Source organism: Nelusetta ayraudi, unplaced genomic scaffold (assembly GCF_046127955.1).
Source record: "Nelusetta ayraudi isolate G7.1 ecotype Tasmania unplaced genomic scaffold, CSIRO-AGI_Nayr_v1 ptg000031l, whole genome shotgun sequence".
Classification (NCBI taxonomy): domain Eukaryota; kingdom Metazoa; phylum Chordata; class Actinopteri; order Tetraodontiformes; family Monacanthidae; genus Nelusetta; species Nelusetta ayraudi.
The window spans coordinates 3,789,688-3,810,164 of record NW_027466081.1 but is presented as its reverse complement, the minus strand read 5'-3'; the positions used below and the strand labels follow the sequence as shown (position 1 = coordinate 3,810,164).

The following is a 20,477-nucleotide window of genomic DNA, read 5'->3' as shown; positions in this document are numbered from 1 at the left end:
CACCATCGGTTTGTACGTTCAGGTGCAACCTTAAACACCTGTAAAAACAATAACGGCGGTTTGTTTCACCTGTTAGTAGTCTGTAACACAATTTTCTAGTTGATAGTAACTCCAGTCGGTAAAACAGTAAACTAAGAAAAACAAAGAAATAACATTGCGCATAAATTCCTCCACAAAACCACGAATATTGTTGATATATTTTTCGAGGGTTTGGAATTCGAGGCTGGGAGCAGCCTTTGAATGCCTCACTGTCGAGCGGGCGGTAACAGCTCTGCGCACGGGACCCAGGCAGCCGATCCGCAACGCTGGTACAGCGACTGTGGCCAGGTACGCTAGCGCCCTGCTCGGATAAACACAAGCGAGGCGGCCGCAGTGACTGTTTTATCCCTGAATTGTTATATTTGGGGTGGGGGCGGCAGAAATGTCGGGCGAGGCCGAGAAGGTGGAGCCCGCGGAGAGCGAGCAAGACGAAGAGGAAGATGTTTACGAAGTGGAGAGAATCATTGACATGCGAGTGGAGGAGGTAAACCTTTGACGCTAGCTCGACGCTAGCCACTGGGCTAGCTTAGCAGAACATGGCTGGCATCCCTTCCTTCACCACTGCGCTTTCACGACGCTTAGCCCACCCTGTACGGTCGACTAGTATTACATGTTCACAGAACCACCGCGCACGACCTACTTAAATTGCATTTTCACGCGTCGAATTACACTTCGGTGATTCATTTGCCACATGCGATTCATCCCGAAACGCAAGACTCGCCCACCGAGAGCATCGTTTTTCTGTACAACTTCTTCCATGATGTCCGCTCGCCTGTGTCTCCCGGTGAGGCCAAGGACGGACGCGCTGCAGGCTTGCAAAATATATATATAAATATATAAATATATATTTTTGTGCTTTTTCTGTAGGAAATTGTTTCTTAATTAAAACCCGGCTTAAACATTGTGCTACAGACAAGTTAGCTTGTGGGTTGAGAAATTTTCCAGACGGCGCCAGTGATGTTGATAGGTGTAGAAACCCAGGGTCTCACAGGTGGTCTTACTGATAAGTCACAAAAGAAACCTGTGAATCCCCCGACCCGAAAAATGGCCTATTTTTAAACGTAATGCAGCATACAAGAAAAGACATACATAACAACTTCATTTGCAGAAATCTTTTCAACAAAATTACAAAACACACCTGTAGTATGTAGTCTCAACCAGCGATGTAGCCCTTGGAGTATAAGTTTGAACATTAGAAGGCAGCAATATGCTTTGGACTTGTATTTTGGTAAATATGTATTGTTCAGCACTAACGACGAGAGCATGCACGTGCCAAGTACAAAAAAGAATATCACAATTTTAAATTTTCTTGTATATTTTTATGTGTTTTTTCCTGACATAATAGGGAGATGGTACATGGCAGCTCAGTGACTTATGCAGCTTTAGTCTGTGAAATAAAATACAAGAAATTATGAGACCAAAGATGAATAACTAACTTTTTGATTTGGGCATGTGAGTTATGCTTTTATTTTATTCGATGAAGTCACAATGCAATTTGGCTACTTTGGATAACTTACCAACTTACTTGAACACAATAATATTACTTATAACCGCATAAGAACACTGTGCTGTGACAAAGGATGCATTTCATTGGGAATTCATAGAATTTCTCTGGTACTGATCTGAAAGACAACTTGTGGGTCCCACTGCTCCTTAAGTTGCAAACCTAGCAGCATGACGGCATTACAGAAACAACATGTTTTCTGACTGCAGACATTTGTATTGGATGCCATTACCTGCCAAAAAGTCCATATTGACGCATCCTTAGTTCATCTACATATTGACAATGACGTCTTTCTAGTTTGAATTTAAAATTTTTCTTTTGTAACCAACCTTCTGACTGCACTGGCTGCACAGTTATTGTCGAGGTAATGTTTGACCTTCGCCTTCTCTCTTCTTTTGAAAGGGGGAAGTGCTATATAGAGTCCGCTGGAAGAATTACTGCTCGGATGATGACACCTGGGAGCCAGAGGCCCACCTGGAGGACTGCCGCGAGGTGCTCTTATCATTCAAGAAGGCCTTGGCTGAAGCCAAAGCCAAGAAAGAGGCAGACGCCAAGAAGACTCTGGTAAGCCTCTGTGGTTACATTAGAAACCATCTGCATGGCTTTTTTTTTTATTCATAATTCTATTTTGGTGCTGTCATTTACCCACTAGTGTGGGGAACCCCTTTGGGATTTACACGCCCAAAGAAACTCCGTCAACATATGGTGCTCAACAAGTGTTCATTTTCAGTCTGGTGTACATATTACCGCTTTTAACATTCCCAAACAGTAATACTAGAGGAGGTAGGATTTGTAGGCAAACTGGTGCCGGTGTCTGAAAATATGGCAATTAGTCAGCTTCGCCCTTGGCTGTGTTTTGATAACACTTGTAGTCATCCAGTCTATTCTGGGTGATGAAAAAGATATAAAGAAACAAATGCATTAGTTGTCATTTATGTTCATTCAGTCACATGCCAACAGAGTAATTAGAGAATCGCATATCAAACATTGGCCTTGCGTTGGGTTGAGAGTTCTTCTTTGTCTAATTTATGTCAAATATGACTTAAAAAAATGCCTTAACCTAACTTCTAATTTCCTCTAGAAATTCCTGCCAACAAAGAGCGATGTCTTCGACGCAGACTCTGAGAGCGACAGTGACAAAGAACGGCCGGCCGACGCGCCTTTGAAAAAGAAGAAAAAGAAGAAGCCTCAAGAAGAGGAACCACTTGTAAAAGAGAAAAAGAAGAAAAAGAAAGACAAGCGAAGGGAGGATTTCAGGCCGCTGCCAGCACCAGAAACGGATGAAGAAAACGATGTGGCCGAAGAGGCCGCCGCTTCGCCCCTTCCTCCCAAGGAGAAAAAGACCGAACTGAAAAAGCGAGTGGTTGACAGCGACGAGGAGGAAGACGAACATGTTCCCTCCAAAAAAGTCAGGAAGGACAAGGGAAAGGAGGGGGGTCGACCAAAGAAGGAAAAGGGAGAGGAGGGAAAGAAGAAGAAAGGGAAGAAGGACCGGAAGGTCGAGACGTCTGAAGATGAGGCAGTGGCACCCTTGGAGGACGACCTGAGCGACGGCCCGTCTCAGACGGACGGAGCGGCGCCGGCCAGTGCGGCAGAGAGGATTTCTTCTTTAGAGGACAAATTCAAACTGAAAAAGGGAAGGCTTGAAGTCCGGCTGCAGGGCATTAAAGACATCATCGCCGATAAGAAGAGCAAAAAGCCGGACGCCTCGGCGAAAGACCCGGCAAAACTCAAGAGCCTCGCATCCAAAAACAAGGACGACGCTGCCCCACACTCAGACTCCAGTGACAGTTCCACACTGCACAGAAAATCCAAGAGCAAAGGGCCGGAGGGCGCGTCGACGACTCCCAAAGCGCCGTCCTCCTCGACGTCCTCCTCGTCCTCGTCGTCGCTCGTGGCAGCCGGGAGCACCAAGGGCAAAGACGACGAAGTGGCTAAAGAGGAGGTGCTGGGGCCGAAGGACGCCGCAGGCTCCGTCAACTTGTTTGAGAAGTTCCTGTTGAACTGCGAGGCCAAGGACCGCGCCCCCCGCAGGCCGCCACCGCACCAGGGCCTGCCGGAAAAGAGCTGCACTAAATCTAACAAGGTACGTTCTTGTGTATATCTGAGGATTTTATTTTTCTTGCTGCTAAATAATAATAATGATCATAAATCCAACATGTTGGGAGTTGGAAGGCAATTTTTGATTTGGCAACGATTGAAAATGTAGAAATAATGGCTAAATAATTTTTCATGTTTTGCGTGTTTGTTTCCTCTTGTCTTTATAGCTGATTGGAAAAATAGAGAAGATCCAAAAGTCAAACAAAGACTCTCCGCCTCAGAAACCAGAGATGAAGAAGATGGACAAGAACAAGCAGTCAGATGGTATGCGTAACACACAGACAGTAACTAGCTAACTTTGAAGTGTGTATTTTATGTTTATTCAAGCCGATGAAAGACACGACAAAGTGCTATTTTCAGTCTCGTTGACTACAATCTCTGAGTCAGGCTCCCAGGTTCTTCAACCTGCAGTAAATATGGTATATTTCACTCTCTGCTCTAGCCGCCAGGCCGGGGCAAAGTCATGGTTTCAGTCTGGACAGCGACGAGATCGAGGGAGAGGATTTGCGGGAGCGGAAGGAGAGGCCAGAGGAGGCGCAGCGAGCCAGCTGGGACAGAAGAACCCCTACAGACGACAAGCGAAGGAGGAGAGAGGACAGCGAACCCAGGCTCTTCATGGCATGCGATGACAATCAGGACGCCCAGGATCCCTCAGAGGCCACTGACAAATGTGGTACGTTTCATATGTAGTCAGCAAGCGCATGCTTTTTGAAACCTTGATTCTGAAAAGTAAATGTAAACTGCTTTTGTGGAATACACCGTTACAGATTTGCAGCTGGGATAGGCTGGGCGGTTAACACCATGATCAAGTTGATATTTTTCTACTCATTCGTGCAGACAAAGGCCAAGCCACGCTGAGCCTCGGCATGGACCTCAACCTCGACTGGATGACCCTGGACGATTTCCAGAAACACCTGAACGGCGAGGACGAAATCCTGTCTGGTCCACCGCTGTCACCCAGTAAGTTTGTGCTTGCAAGGCAGGATTTAGATAAATTGCATTTTGAAAAATGTGTGATTTAGATAAATTGCATTTTGAAAAATGTGTGATTTATTATTATTATTGTTATTATTATTATTTTTTGTATTGTGTGAAGTTTATGTTTTGCTTTGTTTCGCTGACCTTATTTATTAAAACATAATTTTGCTATTCCCTGTGTTAGGTGAGTTGCGTGACGCCGTGAAAAGTGGAGATTACATGTCTGTAAAATTAGCACTTAATTCCAAAGAAGAATACAATCTGGATCAAGAGGTATGTTTTAAGTCTCGTCTGCGATATTAAAACCAAATCTATTCAATATCTTTAGCATCAGCTGGTTTGAATAAGTGTCTTTCTTTATGGAAGTACCCAAGTTTTCAAAAGTCTAAATGAAATGCACATTTTCCCAAATGTCACAGATCGCACCTTGGTTGTCCTCTTTGTGAATGTGTGGGGTTGTTCGTATTGTCCTGTACAAAATGGTGAAAAATGTGGTGGAGGCCTTTTGAAGAGGGTCATAATATGTTTGTATTTTGGGAAATATTTGAAAACCTTTGCTTCTTCGCTGTTGCCCAGTTATGTTATGTTTTTATTTGCTTTTAAATCTAGAATAACTTAATAACGTTTATTTGGGATTTATAACCTTTTTTTTCAAACAAAAAGTGTTATTAAAATAGAGTTAGGGTGGACATTTAGCAAAGTACCTGATATGTAATCAAATCAATCAAACCACAATTTCGAGAAAAAAAAAACAACAACTTCCTGAACATATTTCTACTTCTGCCATCCGGACACTCAAATCTTCTAAACCCTTTCTTAAATGACCATATTTGTAACTTCTAACTCTTTTCAATATCCAAGAAAACTCTAAAGAAAAAAAGAATTTTATCGAATTGGCAAGAATTAAAATTTATGAGAAATAATAATTAAAAAAAATTACAAACTGAGGCTTGATGATCAGTCCAAATGGATGAAAGGGTAGCTTGATTTGGAAAGACACTTGATTCTTGAGGATCTTCACCGACAGACGAGTAGCAGAATACTTCAATACTTCCTGTGGATTTCCACACCAAGATGCAATAACTCCTGCAAGGTAAGACTGTGTATTATATTGACTTTTTCTACTAAATAGCATTTCATATAAAATACTTAGGTTAAATTTCAAGTGTGTCATATGTTGGAATTTATTTGTTTAAAATATCTATAAAAGCCATAATTTATCCAAGTTAAAATTCGATTTATTTATTTATTTTTTAAGCGTTATTAACTGTAAACCTAGCCGCCATGTCAGCATGAAATTTACTTTGCTCTCGTCAGCATAGTTTGTTTTTGTCAAAATGAATCTGCCGCTTGAGTTATATGTAATTTGGTACCTTGAATCTTAAATGTATTCATTATTATATTGATCTTTTTTTGCACATTGTCTTACCTTGGAATCATCTTTTCTTGCAGTTACAAAGTCAGTAGATGAAGTCACTGAACACATGAAGTAACGGGAAAAGATGAGCCCTTTACAGCAGGTACATATTGTGTATGTTTTGAACATGTTTCCCTCATCACAATCATCGCACATGCATGGTCACCATCTTATAATTCCTTCTGTATAAATTAACTTAGTTTATGAAATCAAAATGGACAAACACATTTATTACTTTGCCATATGTAGCCATTTGTGTCGGACCACGTCATAGAATGTCTTAGCCATCCATGACATTTTCATCAAATAACATTTTTAACATATATACTTCATAAAAGTTTTCGTTTGCACCACCCAGAGTGGTATTTTTTATTTTTATTTTCAACCTTCAATGTAGGATCAGTGTTAATATGCATTTTTCTTCTCTTCATAAAACATTTCATTCAGTCACATCTCATACCTACATACATATACCTGCTAGTAATTACAATGTCCAACACTGCTTGATCCAATAAAGCCATTAACTGTTCTTGAATGGGTCACATGTGGTTTTTGTTTTGGAGATTGAGATGTGTCAGGGGCTCTTGATATTCACGGTGGACATTAATGGTTGCATAGTAATCACATCAACTTCTGTTTGAGTGAGCCTGAATTGTGCTGGGGCAATACCAAGGTGCTGGTGCGTTTAAAACAATTGGAAAAATGTGCTGTACAGTTTGCAAAAATCAACACAGAAATGACTTACCATCTCCACTTAAACAAATCTCGGACTAAACAATCCCATATTTACTTCCCAAATAGTTTTCATTTTAAGTTTGATCAATCAAATACAATAAGTTCTGATTTGGCTGCGAGTCTCACATATACTTGTTCTTTTGCAGGCTTGCACAATTGGTGAGATGAAGTCATTTGAAGCAGAGGGGAGCTTGAGTGAAGAGAGAAGTTCAAGTGATGCTCTTAGACTGTCGCCTAACTTTGACAGTACACAAAATGAAGAGGGTACTTCAACCATAGCAAACATAACCCCACAAATTTTGGATTTTGAGAGGGACAAATATCCACCCCCCTCTGACAAAATAGTTATGGAGCAAGTGACAACGATGGAATGCGAAAATGTCCAAAAATGTGGAAAGGATGTATGTAATCCAAAGGATGCCGCTCCAGCCATCATGCAGCGGGTGGAAGAAAATGAAGACCAAGTGCAACCCGAGGGCGACAAGATGTCACATGATAAAGCAGGTGGTTCATCAAGTGAAATCAGTTGGATCTTTGATCATCTAAATCCAACCACAAGTACGGATGGGATGGCAACCGACAAAGACAGAACTGTGACAAACGGCGGAGCTCTCAAACAGCCTTCCTGTGAGGAAGAAAGTGAGTCAGGTGATGCAGTAGAAAACAAAATTGTAGATCAGTTGGGAAATGCAGATAAAATCTTTTTAAAGTCAGAAAATGAAGAAATTACAGCAACCATATTACAGAGCCAAGTGAGAACTGTGGAAGTGGAACAGCCAACACGCTGTAGTTTAAGAACCCGTAAAAAAGTGTTTTTCATAAAACCAGACCTAGACGCAGATGACATAGAAATAAAGGAGCCTGGCAAAAAACACTTCTGTTTGTTTTGCAAAGGGGCCTTTACACAGATTGAAAAGCATTTGGAGAAGAGACATGCGGAGGAAACAGATGTTGCCCATGCAATACATTTCCCCAAAGGATCCAAAGTAAGGCAAAGCATGCTTGACCAAATCCGAGATAAGGGAGATTATGAGCATAATTGCCAAGTTGTCAGAAGTGGTGAAAGAGAAATTGCTGTTAAAAAGCAGGTTAAAAATCCCAACATATCTGTTCGTGACTTCCTGCCCTGCCAGCACTGCTTTGGTTTTTATCGTAAAACCGATTTGTGGAGGCACGAACAGTCGTGCAAAGTTAGGAAGGTAGACCAGAAATCCCCTGAAAGGACTGAAAAAAGTGACAACAACCAAACGGCGCCCCAGCTGCATCCAATGTCAGAATGTTTAACCAAAGGCTGTGAGGAAATCATTGGCATTATGCATCAAGACGACATTTCAAAGCATATCAGGAGTGACCCGTTAATTTGTAGATTTGGGAATGTGTTGTCTGCCAAGTATGAAAACGACAAGTCTCAGTTTGCCTATATTGCACAAAAGATGAGAGAGCTGGGCAGGTTTGTGCTGGCTGTCCATGAGCTTGACAGCAGTGTGAAGTACTTGCATGAAGTCTGCATCCCATCACGATTTGAATTAGCTGTTGAAGGGGCCAAAAAGGTTAGTGGTTTTGATCCCAGCTCTAGTAAATTTAAAACGGCCTCCCTTGTGACAAAGGTAGGCTATTCTTTGAAGCGTGCTGCAGAAATAGCTTTTGGGGAAAGTCGAATGACAGAGGACAGTGAAACTGAGAGCGAGATAAAGACATTCATACACCTGCTCGATACAAAATGGAGCCAGTGTTTTTCTCGCAAATCCTTGGCCTTATCTATGAAGCAAGATGTCAAGAAAGTGGAAATAGACAAATCATCTGTGACGGAGGATTTGATTAAACTCCACAGGTTTATCACAGAGGAAGAAGATGAAGCAAGGAGGGATCTCAAAGAAAGGCCGAGTTTATCGACGTGGAAGAAGCTCAGTGAGGCCACCCTGGCAGACGTCTGTCTGTTTAACAGAGGAAGAGTGGGAAATATCGGTCGAATGCTCTTGCAAACTTATCTTCACAAAAAGCGGAAGGGTCTGTTTTTGCCATCTCCGGATCAAATAAGGAAAAGCACAAAATTAGAGCTTCACCTCGGTGCCAGTTTTACCAGATTGGAATTAGAAGGTCAGTTTGGAAGGAACATGCTGGTTCTACTCACTGAAAGAATTGTTTTGTCAGTTGACTCGCTCGTCGAAAATCGACTGCAGGCCGGTGTGTCAAACACAAACCCCTATCTTTTTGCACGGACTGAAGGTCCATCCTTTATCAGGGGATTGGACTGTTTCCGAAGAGCTGCTATTGAATGTGGGGTTAAGAATCCAGAAGCACTTCTGTCTGCATCATTAAGAGAGCAAATTGCCTGTTGCTGGCAACTAATGAGCCTTGGTGAACGTGAATTAGATCAAGTGGCCGAACTTGTGGGAAGGAGCAGCCAGGACTGTTATAGGCTCTCGCACAATCCACTGCAGCTGGAGGATGTGAGCAAACGCCTTCTCAAGATGGATCGAACAGTGCCAACAAGTCCAACCAGCACTACTAGAGATGGTGATTATTTTTGCTCTTTGGCTCCTTTTGCTTTTACTTTATTTCAGAAGTGCAGTTTTAAAAAAATAAAATTTGCCGTTTAGGCAACATTTTATTTTGACATTTAGTCCAAGCCTTCATAAACACTGATTGTTTAGTCTTGGTCCTCTCTTGTCAAACATTTAAGTTTGAACCGTTAGCTGTCTCTTTTTCTAGGTTGTTTGAACATGACATCATTGGTTAGAGACTGAATGATCAGCAAGCCTTATCCTGAATTGTTGAAGCCAAGGAATGTAGAACAGTACAGATGGTATTAACTACACGTAACAACCCTAGAATAAATTTAAATCTTTCAAGTGTTTGGATCTCTGTTTAGACCTGGCAGTCTCCACTAAAGCTCTTCATACTCACTAGCTCTGGATCATTTAACAGTGTCAAACAATAGAGACAGTTCTTCCCATCTTTTTATACCCCATGAGAGTGATCAAGATGTGCCGTTCCAAGTATTGTTTACTTAATTCTAATTTTAATACATATTGTTTTTGTTTGCTCTGTAACCATAGCTCTTATATTTTGTCTTTTTAGGAAATGCGCATAAGTCTGCTTTAAAGAGAAAGCCTTGGAGTGAAAAGGAGCAGTCTGCGGTGAAGCGCTACCTGTGTGAATTTATCACAAAGATGAAGGTTCCCGGGAAAAAGGAGTGCAACGCTTGCATAGCTGCTGAACCAGATCTAAATGGAAGATCTTGGACGGACATTAAAAACTATGTGCACAACACGCTCCAGACAATGAGGAGGAGAACTAGCCAGCAAAAGGCAGGAGGGAACGCAAGCCAAAATCCAAGGCCGAGAGTCAGAACGAAAAAAAAGGATTCCACGGAAGCCACAAATCTCTGCAATATGACAACGGTGCATCCAGACCACCTCACAGAGAGTTCGGACTGTTGCATGACAATGGCTGCACCAGCTGCTCTGAGAGAGTCATCGGAACCATTCCACCAAGAGTTGAATTCAAGTTATGCGTCTTTGTGTTCGACAAGTGAAAACATTGCGCACACAAGTCAACCCTTAATTTCTACTTTCACAGCATTAAACGCTACAGACACCCAGGTGGTTCCTACATTTACTCCTCACAACACTACAAATGCTTTAATGCCTTCTGTATACTCATCTGAGAACAGCATGATGATGCCAATGTCCCCTCCTTACACACAGCATGCCACAAGTTTGCCTGCCCCTTCCAGTTTTGCACCACACGACACTACAAGTTCCTCAGTGTATTCTAATTTTAGCACATTTAATGCTCCAAGCACATCAATGGTACATACATTCACACCATTAAATACCCCAAGTTCATCGATGGTCCCACCATTTTCTACGCTAAATACCAGGGATATTCCCATAGTTTCCTCATTCACACCTCTTAATCACCCAAGCACGCCTGCCTACGACACCCCAACTGCGACTCCTACAACTGCACAGGTTGTACCAACAATCCATAGACCCAGTGTTCCTGACAGAACACAAGTGGAACAAAATACACCAATCTCCCCTGAAGCCACCCCACCAGCTGCTAAACCTCAGAAGAGAATCAAGCGATTGTGGAGTGAGGAGGAACAGGCTGCCGTAAGGCGTCAGTTCGGAGACTTCAGCAAACTGATGAAAGTGCCAGGGAAAAAGGACTGCGATGCATGCTTAGTGGCCGAACCTGCTCTGAACAGCAGAACATGGAGGGAAGTCAAATACTTTGTACATAACTCTATTCAGTCAATGAAAAGAAAAGGCCAACAGGTTCCTCCAAAACACGTTGGAGAAGATGAACCAGAGACTCATAATCAAAATCCTGAGTGGGATGGACCAGTTTATTTATCTCTGTAAATATTTGTAAAGGACTGGTTTGAATATGATTTAGTGGTCCCCTGCATTTTTGGATTGTGGCTTTAAATCTCAGTTTGTCCGGGGCTCAACTATTGAAATTTACAGCAACTGCAAACTGCCCTTCCTTTCTTTTGGAAACACTATTTAAAATGTAAAAATTGTGCAAATTATTAGTCCTAAAAGAGGAAAGTACTTTTGTATACTTGCATGAAAGTACTAGACATGACCTGAAGAACTTTTATCTTTGACTAAACCTACTTTGTTAAAAGGGGAGTTGTGTAACTGCAACTTATGTAAACGTTATGGTTATCTCATAAGAGTGTTTGCAAACCTAATTTTTATATGATTTCCAGCTTTTACACAGTGTCTGTGGCTGAAAGCCCTGAGCATTCTCTAATTTCCTAGAAAATCATTTGTAGACATTTTATTTAAAGCACTTAATTCTCTATTATTGTAATGGTACCGCCATCAAGGGCATTTTCCATCTTGCGCCTGTTCAAGGATGGTATGTTTCTGGAAAAAAAATTCACTTTATTTCAAATATTTTACCCTTTGTCTGTATGGCTTTCAGAAGTATCTGTTTCATTTCGGATGAGAAAAATACCTACCAGCAAATGTTGCTGATCCCCTTAAATGTGTGTTGACCTGCTTTGCCCCACAAACTGCCACTACTCTTCCAGTATTCCAGTATTTTCCCACGTTAACCAGTAGCCAGTATTGTAGAGGGCCTCACATTCTACAGCTGTCATAGCGAACCTTCCTTGCCATTATCCTACAATAAGAAGCTCCATTTCTATACCTCATTTCTATACTCCATTGTTCTTTTGAGGATCATGTTGATAAATGCTGATTATCTTAATATGACAAAGTTTGGTTGTATTTTTGTATCACTATACAGCACATGTGTAGAGGTTGTGAGAGTTTTGTTCATTCAAAGTTGAGGTTAAATATGCTGCACTTGTTTGTTGTTTTTTTTGTATTTTTGTTTTTTCATACAGTGGTTGCCCATGTCATAATAATGAGGCATTAAGTGGGATCTGCTATTGGTAAATGTATACACTACATTGCAGCACAGATTACTGTGTGTGTGCGTGTGCGTGTGCGTGTGTATATCTCCGTCTGTCTCTGTCTTTTCTTTTGTCTGTCTTTATTACGTTGTGCGATCCAGATCCTTATGGCACGCTCACGGCATGGGGTCCAAAATTGTTTAACAGTAAATGAAAGGTCTAAATATTGTCTTGACATTTTTTTTGAGTTTTCCCCAAAAGTGACAAAACTCCCGAACCACAGTACCAGGGGCAGCGACAGGAACAGCGGCATTTTTGTAAAAAAAAATAATAAAAAAAATACACATATTGTATACCTACAGAAAGCTCAGACACCCAGCTTAAAGCGCATACAAAACATTCGTAAGTCCATCACATACAGTTCAAACACAAAGCAATCAAAACAGCAGGGGTCAACTACTACCTAAACAAAAATAAATGTGTCCTGACTGGCAGCAGGATCAAGGAAATAACGAATCAATCACGCCCTGGGAAGCAAAGACTCCAAAGATTCTAATGTTACACGTTTCAGTATGAAATCCCTTAAACAGATTTATGTTTGCTGTTGAAACGGGGATAACTGATTTACTCAAAACTGATGTAGTTCTCTGTCTAAGCCTCCTCTGCGGAATTGTTTTATTTCATTAGTAAACATTGACATACAATATTATTTTTCTTTCTTTATTTTCCAACATCCAACACCGTATTTCCCAAAGAAATAATCTTCCAGTCACATCTATGTTCTTGTCAAAATAAAATGAACTTTGCATTAATCAACTCCCGTTCATAGTGTTTGTTCAACTGTGTGTTAAACAGATGAGCACATTACTATTAATAAACTAGGCACTGCGTGAATATGTGTATAAAACGAAAGGCTTAGAAAAAAGTATTTTCCCTCTCAACATGCTTAACATCAGTTTAGTATAATACTTAACAATTCACAAAACGCAATATTCATTAGCAACAACTTATCCTTATGATATTTTCAAAAAATTAATGATCTGCAACCTTAAAGGTAAGCTTTTTTTGTGAGCAACACAAACTGAAAAAAAGATTGTAATTCCCCTACAAAATAATTCTCCATTTAGTTAAAAAAAAATAGAAGATACTACTAATTTGACAATACATTTTGTGTGCATCACACTAACAGTACCAGTTTTATTCAAATTGGACAAAAATTCACTGATCTAGCTGTCACACAAGGGAAAAAAAATACCCAACTTTCTCTCTAGAATCTTGAAGAAATTTTGTCTTTGCGTTGCTGTTTTTATTCACCGCGATAAAAACTCTACGATCAAAAGATGACACATCCCAACATGCTTTGAGAGCAATGTTTTTTTTTTCTTCCTGCTACCACATTGAGAGGGATTTTGGAGGCTTTGGTTGGGGGAAGGTGGCTTTTTGTCAGACTGTGCAATGCATTTTTCGCCCCCTACTTTGCTATTGGGGTTTCCAACATAAGTCACTTGAGCTTGATTATTGGTCATCAAAATTGACCCACATTTAACTGAGCTATCATCCTGTATAATGTATGTAGAGAGGTTACCAGGATGCACGTTCTTTCGAGACCGTGTAGTATTTGAGTGCGTAAAAGGCTAATGTTGCTAAGTGAAGTTTTTTTGCGAAGATTTGCTTGTCTTTGTGGGGGGAATGTGACTTATTAACAATATTACACCCAAGAGGAGGCTCTAGCAATGAATATGGAGGACAATTGGGCTGATGTGATGTGACGAAGAGGATCTCTTGTACCTCGGTTAATATAAAGCATCTGTTGGTATACAGTCCAGTCTGCACTCGCACAACGAGGTCTATGGCTAAGCGTTTTTTCTTTGTGTTTTTGACGTGTCATTTACTATTATTGAATAAATATATCTGTTCCTTTTGGAGACAAATAATACTTTCGCATGTTTTTTTAATTGAAGGGGATAAGATCTGGGATAATTATTTCAATTCTATTTGTTAAATAATTTATTCACTTCATTCATTCATTCATTCATTGGTTAAAGCTTAATATATTGCCTGTAAATATGTTAATAAAAGTGTATAATCACAGTACAATAAAAGTACTTTGGTTTTCCTACCCATTAAATGGTTCTTATTCATATTTTAGAATATGTATATATATATATATATATATATATATATATATATATATATATATATATATATATATATATATATATACATATATATACCTGCCATCTTGCCCTGCCATATTTCTAAGGAAGTCAGTGTGTACAATCCAGCCCGCCTGACAAAGTGTTGTATTGAGGGTGAACACTCGCGAAGAAGATCTACGAGGTATCCAGGTTCGTGTGTGCAGGCCACTGTAGTTCACTGGCAAGCTTGGGAGAAGGGAGGTTGAGCTAATGAGTGCTGCAATCTAAAATCTGACCACTGGATGGTTGAATTACACAGTGTGTGCCAGAATTATTTTTACAACTTGGTGCCCAGCAAATCTCCAAATGGCACAAGCTGTGCCAAAATGAAGCACATTTAGACGCGTCTTTACTAAAACCTAATAATTTCTTTTACAATTCAATCTACTGGATGGCTGTTTTGTTCATTTCAGTGGTGTCCAGGTTCATTAGGACACTACACAGACATACATCTGTCAGGTCTAATGGTGTTGTGCAGCCCACAGTGATTAAGTTATATTTGACATCCATCCATCCATCCTTCTTCCGCCCCATTCACTTCCTCCAGCTAATCTGGTGGGACCTCGAGGCGGTCCAAGGCCAGCCAAAAGACGTAGTCCCTCCAGCATATCCTTTTGTCCTTATGATACAAGTCACTTGACCATTGTTTTCTTGTTACGCTTGCATTGAACCTGGCTGTGAACTCCCCAGAAATGGGGGAGGGGGGGGGGAGTCCATCCCTCACTTCTTTTGCTTATTCCAATATCAAAAAATGTTGTGCTAATGCACAGCATTATCTAAATCTTGACAGAAAAGTCACTTGTACCAAGGTAATCTCCCTCATGGGTTAGTGACAGTGAGCCCACCTCTTAGTTACCTCCTTTTTGCACGCCCTCTGCTCCCCCGCCTTCCAAACACGTGGAAGGTCCTTAAATGCACTCATTTATAGCAGGATAATAAAGCGCAGTGTGTTAGTTAGAGGCTGTAAACAGAGGGCTAAACATGCTGTAGGTAATTAAAGCAATTGATGATTGATCATGTAAGGCTGCTCCACTGGATTCTGGCATACTGATGAGATACTGTTGATTTTTACAGAGGTCACTTTAGCCTCCTCCAACTCACGCCACGGTTTTGTACGTGTGTGTCTCTGCAGGACATCAGCGGCATGTCTCTGAGCATGCTAGCCGCAGCGGGGGGGCAGGATGACATCCTGCGGCTGCTGATAAAGAAGGGGGCGAGGGTGAACGGACGTCAGAAGAACGGCACCACAGCGCTCATGCATGCTGCTGAAAAGGTAATGCTCATTTAAAAAAAATAAATAAATAAAATGGACCATGTTGACAAGAAATTGCTCGTGAATACACACAACAAAACATGCATGGGTTGATCTGATAAGAATAGATTCTTTGTTGTGTATTCGTAGTATTGATGATCAACCGTACTACCTGGTGACACTATGGATACCTAGTGATGAATACCTAGTCTCTTTGCCTGAAACCTCATTTCTCTGATTCTTCACATGTGCCGTCGTCCTCGTTTCCTGAAAGAATTTCTTGACAACAGTTGCCATCCTGCTGGAGGCAGGTTCATGTGTCAATGCTCAGACCCTCGGTGGGGAAACTGCGCTGATGAAGGTAATGGTGCATTTCCCTCAAGCTGTTTGTTTGCACCCTGTGAGCATGCGCAGATGCAAGCAGGAGAAGGAAGCTGTTGAATAAACACGTTTAAAGCTGTGTTTATTTCTTCCCGTTTTTACACGTTGCACATAGGTTTCCTTGTTCAAGGGTTTTCTCCCCTTTCCCGACAGGCATGCAAGAGAGGAAACGCAGACGTGGTGCGCCTCCTGCTGGAGTACGGCGCCGACTGCAACATCCTGTCCAAACACAAGAACACGGCCATGTATTTTGCAAAGCTGAGCAACAATCTGCTGGTGTACGACCTCGTCAAGGACCATCTCAGCATGTGAGTGTGGACAAACGCTCCCCCCCTCAGGCCGCTGGTCTGTGTTGCTCATCTTGACATCTTTCTGCATCCTGAATGTTTGTCTCACTCAGACTGACCAGCGTTGTGGAGGAAGTTATTCGGGCCTACTTTGAGTCCCGCCTGGCGCTGCTGGAGCCTGTCTTCCCTCTCGCTTGCCACAGGCTCTGTGAGGGACCCGATTTCTCCCTGGAGTTCGGCTTCAAGCCACAGCCGCAAACGGAAGGTAAACAGAAGCAGTTCATTTTTTTTACGACATGTAGTTTTCTCACAACACTCGTCTGCGATTCACAAGTTTTTGAACGGTGCTGGATTTTCCCTGAAGTACTCTCCTAAGCCCTCCCTCCTTCCATCTCTCCTACATCAGGCATGGGCATTATCCTCTTCATCTTCCACGCTAACTTCATGAATGAAATCACAGCCAGGCTCTACGGACCCTGCAGTGTTCACGCCGTGGTGCTTAACGATAAATTTCAGCTGCCCATTTTCCTGGTAGGTGCATAACTCCAAAAACCAAAGCAAATGCAGACAATTTGTAAAATACATTGGGTTGTATTTAATCCGCAACAGTGGTATTATGTGTTTTGATTTGTATTTTGTGCTACGATAAGACTCAAATCACAATGCAGGTTGCCACTAAGTTACATTAAGTCATTATTTTGCTATCAGCCTTGGCTGTGTTTGTCTTTTGTTTTAGAATCACTTTGAAGGATGTTGTCTGATGGTTTATTTCTTTTTGTTGTGTTGACTGTTTAGGATAGTCACTTCATCTACTCCTTTAGCCCGATTCCAGGCATCAACAGACTGTTAATCCGTCTCGCGGAGACACCTGCAGCCAAGGTGGGATATGCATGCACAACAAAACATGGATACACAATTGTCTGTTCGAAAGCCACACAATGCCAATGTTTGTCAAATAAAATTAAATGGATAATTCAACACTTTGGAAAGTTCACCTATTACCGTAATCCTGATATGAATAGGTGCAGTCCCTTTAATTACTACTGCTTATTACACAAGCTGCTCCACAGGCACTTGCAATTCTGTGGATTACGCTATGAAGGACAATTTAAATACATTTTGTTTTTTTTTAAAAAGAACATGGAAGACCTTATGCAATATCAGTTGAAAATGCCAAGCGGCTCAGTTTCTGCATAGCAACAGTTCTGCCTAGCAACAACAGCACGATTCTAATTTTCAGCCTTCCTCTTCTTTGTTAGGGACTGAGTCCAAGTTCCATTTGTTCCTGAACAGTTTAAGTCTGGAAAAACAAATTAAGGGAATAATTATTTGGTGGTTACCTGTTGTATGAATAAAAACTTCATACATGTTGGACCACCAGGCGTCGGAAAATGAGTTGCTGACAAAGCCTTGGTCGACATCGACGTCAACGCTTGTTCTTTTGCAATACTGTATTTCACCACAGGGTGTGTCAGGTCGACTTGCTTGCTGTAAGTGTTTGTGCCTTTGCAATGACAAGAGATTCGAAGTTTACAAGTGCTTAAACTTTATCTTGTTCACTGGTTTCTTTCCTCCTCAGGTGAAGCTCCTCATCTGTGCATACAGAGTCCAGCTGCAGTAATCACACTATGCCACCAAGCCATTACAGCAACTCACACACACACGAGCGAACAATCTGAGCTGCATCTCGAATGCTCTCTCTGGCTCTGTGTTTGCCACAAGAGGGAGATTGCACAAGAAATTCATGTCACTGTGTAGTAGAATAGCCAAGCTTCTCTATTGGTCATTCATCCATTAGTGATTCTGCTGCTGCTGCTGATTGGTGGAAGAAGGCAACTGGAAATGTCCTTCTCTGTCCTGATTTGTGCCTTTCTCTGAGTTTTATCCTCATGTCATGTCACGTCTGCAAACCGAGCCTCCGTGTATAAATATTGCTTGGGGTGCATTCAAATTTTGTTGTTGTTTTTTTTTTTTTTTTTTTTTTTTGTATTTTCCTCAGACTAAATTGTTTCCTGATTCACATTGTTGCTTCCACGTTAATTTTGCAATGACTTGTGTTGTCCCAGACAATTAGAGTTTTCTTTAACTTCAGACATCACAGCCTTTTTGACAACGATGATACAATGATATGACGTGATGTGTAAATGTAGTAAAGAGAAAGCTAAAGGATATTTTAAAAATACTTTTCTCTGACTCAATGAGCTGATCACATTGTTGAAATTCATTATGTTTATAAATCGTTCTGAACAAGCTAATGCACCGTCATCCGCGATATTGTGGAAGGAGTTTTTTACGCACAAAATTGCTGTTTGTATTTTTTGCTTTGTACATACATTCTCTGTATAAATATTTACATACGTACATGCAGTTGTGACGTCCTTTTTTATGTTAATGCTTTGTTGCTTTCTTGACACACTAGAAGTGGGTTAATTTATTTCAGTGTGTGTGCTGAAATGCTCCAGTGTAAAGTTCCTTATTAGAGTCTTATATTTATATAGTTGCAGTTGCTTAACATTTTTATTTATACTCTGTATCGGCAGCAAATGCTGGACTTCTGATTGACACTCGACACATCCTTCCGGTGTTAATCCAACCATCTCTTTTGCAAGGAGGTGAAGACCTTGTAAAACAATGCAATCAGTTTTTGCTTCCTTTATATTTTGTTTTAGTTTGGACTTTGTGTTTTCCTTAGGCAGACACAGCTGTACTGCTCTGGTCTGTTTTGAAAACCTGGGTCATTGCTATTCATTCAGAGACTTGAGGGTTTTGTTTCCGGCTTTGGTTGAATTCAATAGCACAAGTCTGACCGTTACAACTTGAATGGCTGCAAAATTCAGTTGGCTTCAACAATCCTACTGAATCACTTTACAAATTTTCACTTGAGGCCATTTTTTTAACAGGTACATGATACACAGCTATACTTTCCAGTGTTGGCTGTCTCTAGAGGTAAATCTCCCATATTTTTTTTAAATTCCGAAACCTGTCCTTGATTTCACTGTCATGATCCCAATTCCTGAAAGTCCTGAAGAATATGAAACAGAAACAGAAACAGAAAATGTTTTACCAATTTTTAAACAGGGTTTGAATGTAAATGATTGATTCCACCAGGCGCATAAAGTAATTCAAATAATTTCTGTAAGGCCCCATCCTGATAAAATGTGTGAAACCAGCTTGTGGCCTGTGGTTTCGTCTGTGAAAAAGTCATGCATTTGATGTCTGCAAGTTGAACGTTGATATGCGAACATCAGAACTAAGATGAAGAAGATACAATTCAGTGATTTCGAAAGGTGAACACAAGATAATTAGAATAGAAAAACAATTGTGCTCCACAGGTCTAACTTGCCCTTGCTTTTGGTTTGGATGCCTCGTGGACTTCTTTGGTGTTCCAAGGTGAACACACAATATTTTTTGACTGTCCATGTGGAAAATAAATCATTTGTTTCGTGTTTGATTATGTGAAAGGGAATTTCAAATGTTATTGTCCAAAGTTAAGCCACGTTAGCAACCATTCTTCCATTAACCATCCTTTTATGAATCCCACACCTATCTGAAAATACTGCACTTAGTTAGAATATCTCTAACTATAACTATATTATAAGTATAACTATCTATCTCTAAATGTCTCTTAAGATAGAGTGCTTGTGTAACTGGAAAGATGGGGGGTGGTGGCGGTAATTTGACAAAACGTCTTACACATCCACATTACAGCACCTCAAGTCATCTTTGTTGGTTGTTGCACAATATATATATTTTGACATGCATTTCTGACTCGATGATTGGCCTGGATTGTGTTCGTGTGGGAACGAGACACTCGGAAGAACTTTAATGTAACCCTAACCCTAGGACAGCAGGAGCAAGCTGATATAGGTTTGGTTTATTATCAATATTAAGGTTGGTGAAGATTCCCTGTTCTCTAATTTATATGCCGACCCTGAAATACAAACAACTACTGTAACAATTGGAATAATAAAGACAGTCATGTAGACAATTCAGATATCTATTTATGGCCACACCTGTGGGCGATGATCTCACCCCGAGAACCCCCCGCCCCCCCAAGGAAACATCTCTGGCTCCGCCACTGTGTAAACTCCATCATTCCATTACGCTTGTGTTACAGTCCACGGACTGATGAATGCAAATTGAATAGTTTATATGGTGTGCGTTTATATTTATATTTTAATCCCGTCACGATTGACAGGTACCTTA

The 20,477-nt window shown here is 40.9% G+C and overlaps 1 protein-coding gene across 3 annotated transcripts; it reads left to right on the top strand.

Moving 5' to 3' along the window:
• The first annotated feature begins 258 nt into the window (after positions 1-258).
• Positions 259-18,595, top strand: mphosph8 (M-phase phosphoprotein 8). 3 transcript variants are annotated; one of them, XM_076030926.1, is made up of 14 exons: positions 279-523; positions 1,946-2,107; positions 2,625-3,629; positions 3,811-3,907; positions 4,086-4,316; positions 4,481-4,603; positions 4,806-4,894; positions 15,484-15,624; positions 15,878-15,964; positions 16,138-16,292; positions 16,385-16,536; positions 16,678-16,802; positions 17,067-17,150; positions 17,851-18,595. In XM_076030926.1, the coding sequence occupies exons 1-14, from the start codon at positions 422-424 to the stop codon at positions 17,890-17,892; spliced, it is 2,595 nt and encodes an 864-aa protein (XP_075887041.1). In that variant the 5' UTR covers positions 279-421; the 3' UTR covers positions 17,893-18,595. The 3 variants fall into 3 exon arrangements, with proteins under 3 accessions (XP_075887038.1, XP_075887040.1, XP_075887041.1); XM_076030923.1 differs by lacking the exons at positions 15,484-15,624; positions 15,878-15,964; positions 16,138-16,292; ... (2 more) ...; positions 17,067-17,150; positions 17,851-18,595 and adding exons at positions 6,920-9,290; positions 9,855-12,969 and having other exon boundaries at positions 259-523; XM_076030925.1 differs by lacking the exons at positions 15,484-15,624; positions 15,878-15,964; positions 16,138-16,292; ... (2 more) ...; positions 17,067-17,150; positions 17,851-18,595 and adding exons at positions 6,920-7,412; positions 9,855-12,969 and having other exon boundaries at positions 274-523.
• The last annotated feature ends 1,882 nt before the right edge of the window (positions 18,596-20,477 follow it).

What these genes read in the sequence shown, in the direction of transcription:
- mphosph8 (XM_076030923.1), top strand. Translation starts at nt 422, where the DNA reads ATGTCGGGCGAGGCCGAGAAGGTGGAGCCCGCGGAGAGCGAGCAAGAC. An exon ending in TGGTCCACCGCTGTCACCCA is followed by an intron (nt 4,604 to 4,805) that starts GTAAGTTTGTGC and finishes TCCCTGTGTTAG; the next exon opens with GTGAGTTGCGTGACGCCGTG. An exon ending in AACCAGCACTACTAGAGATG is followed by an intron (nt 9,291 to 9,854) that starts GTGATTATTTTT and finishes TTGTCTTTTTAG; the next exon opens with GAAATGCGCATAAGTCTGCT.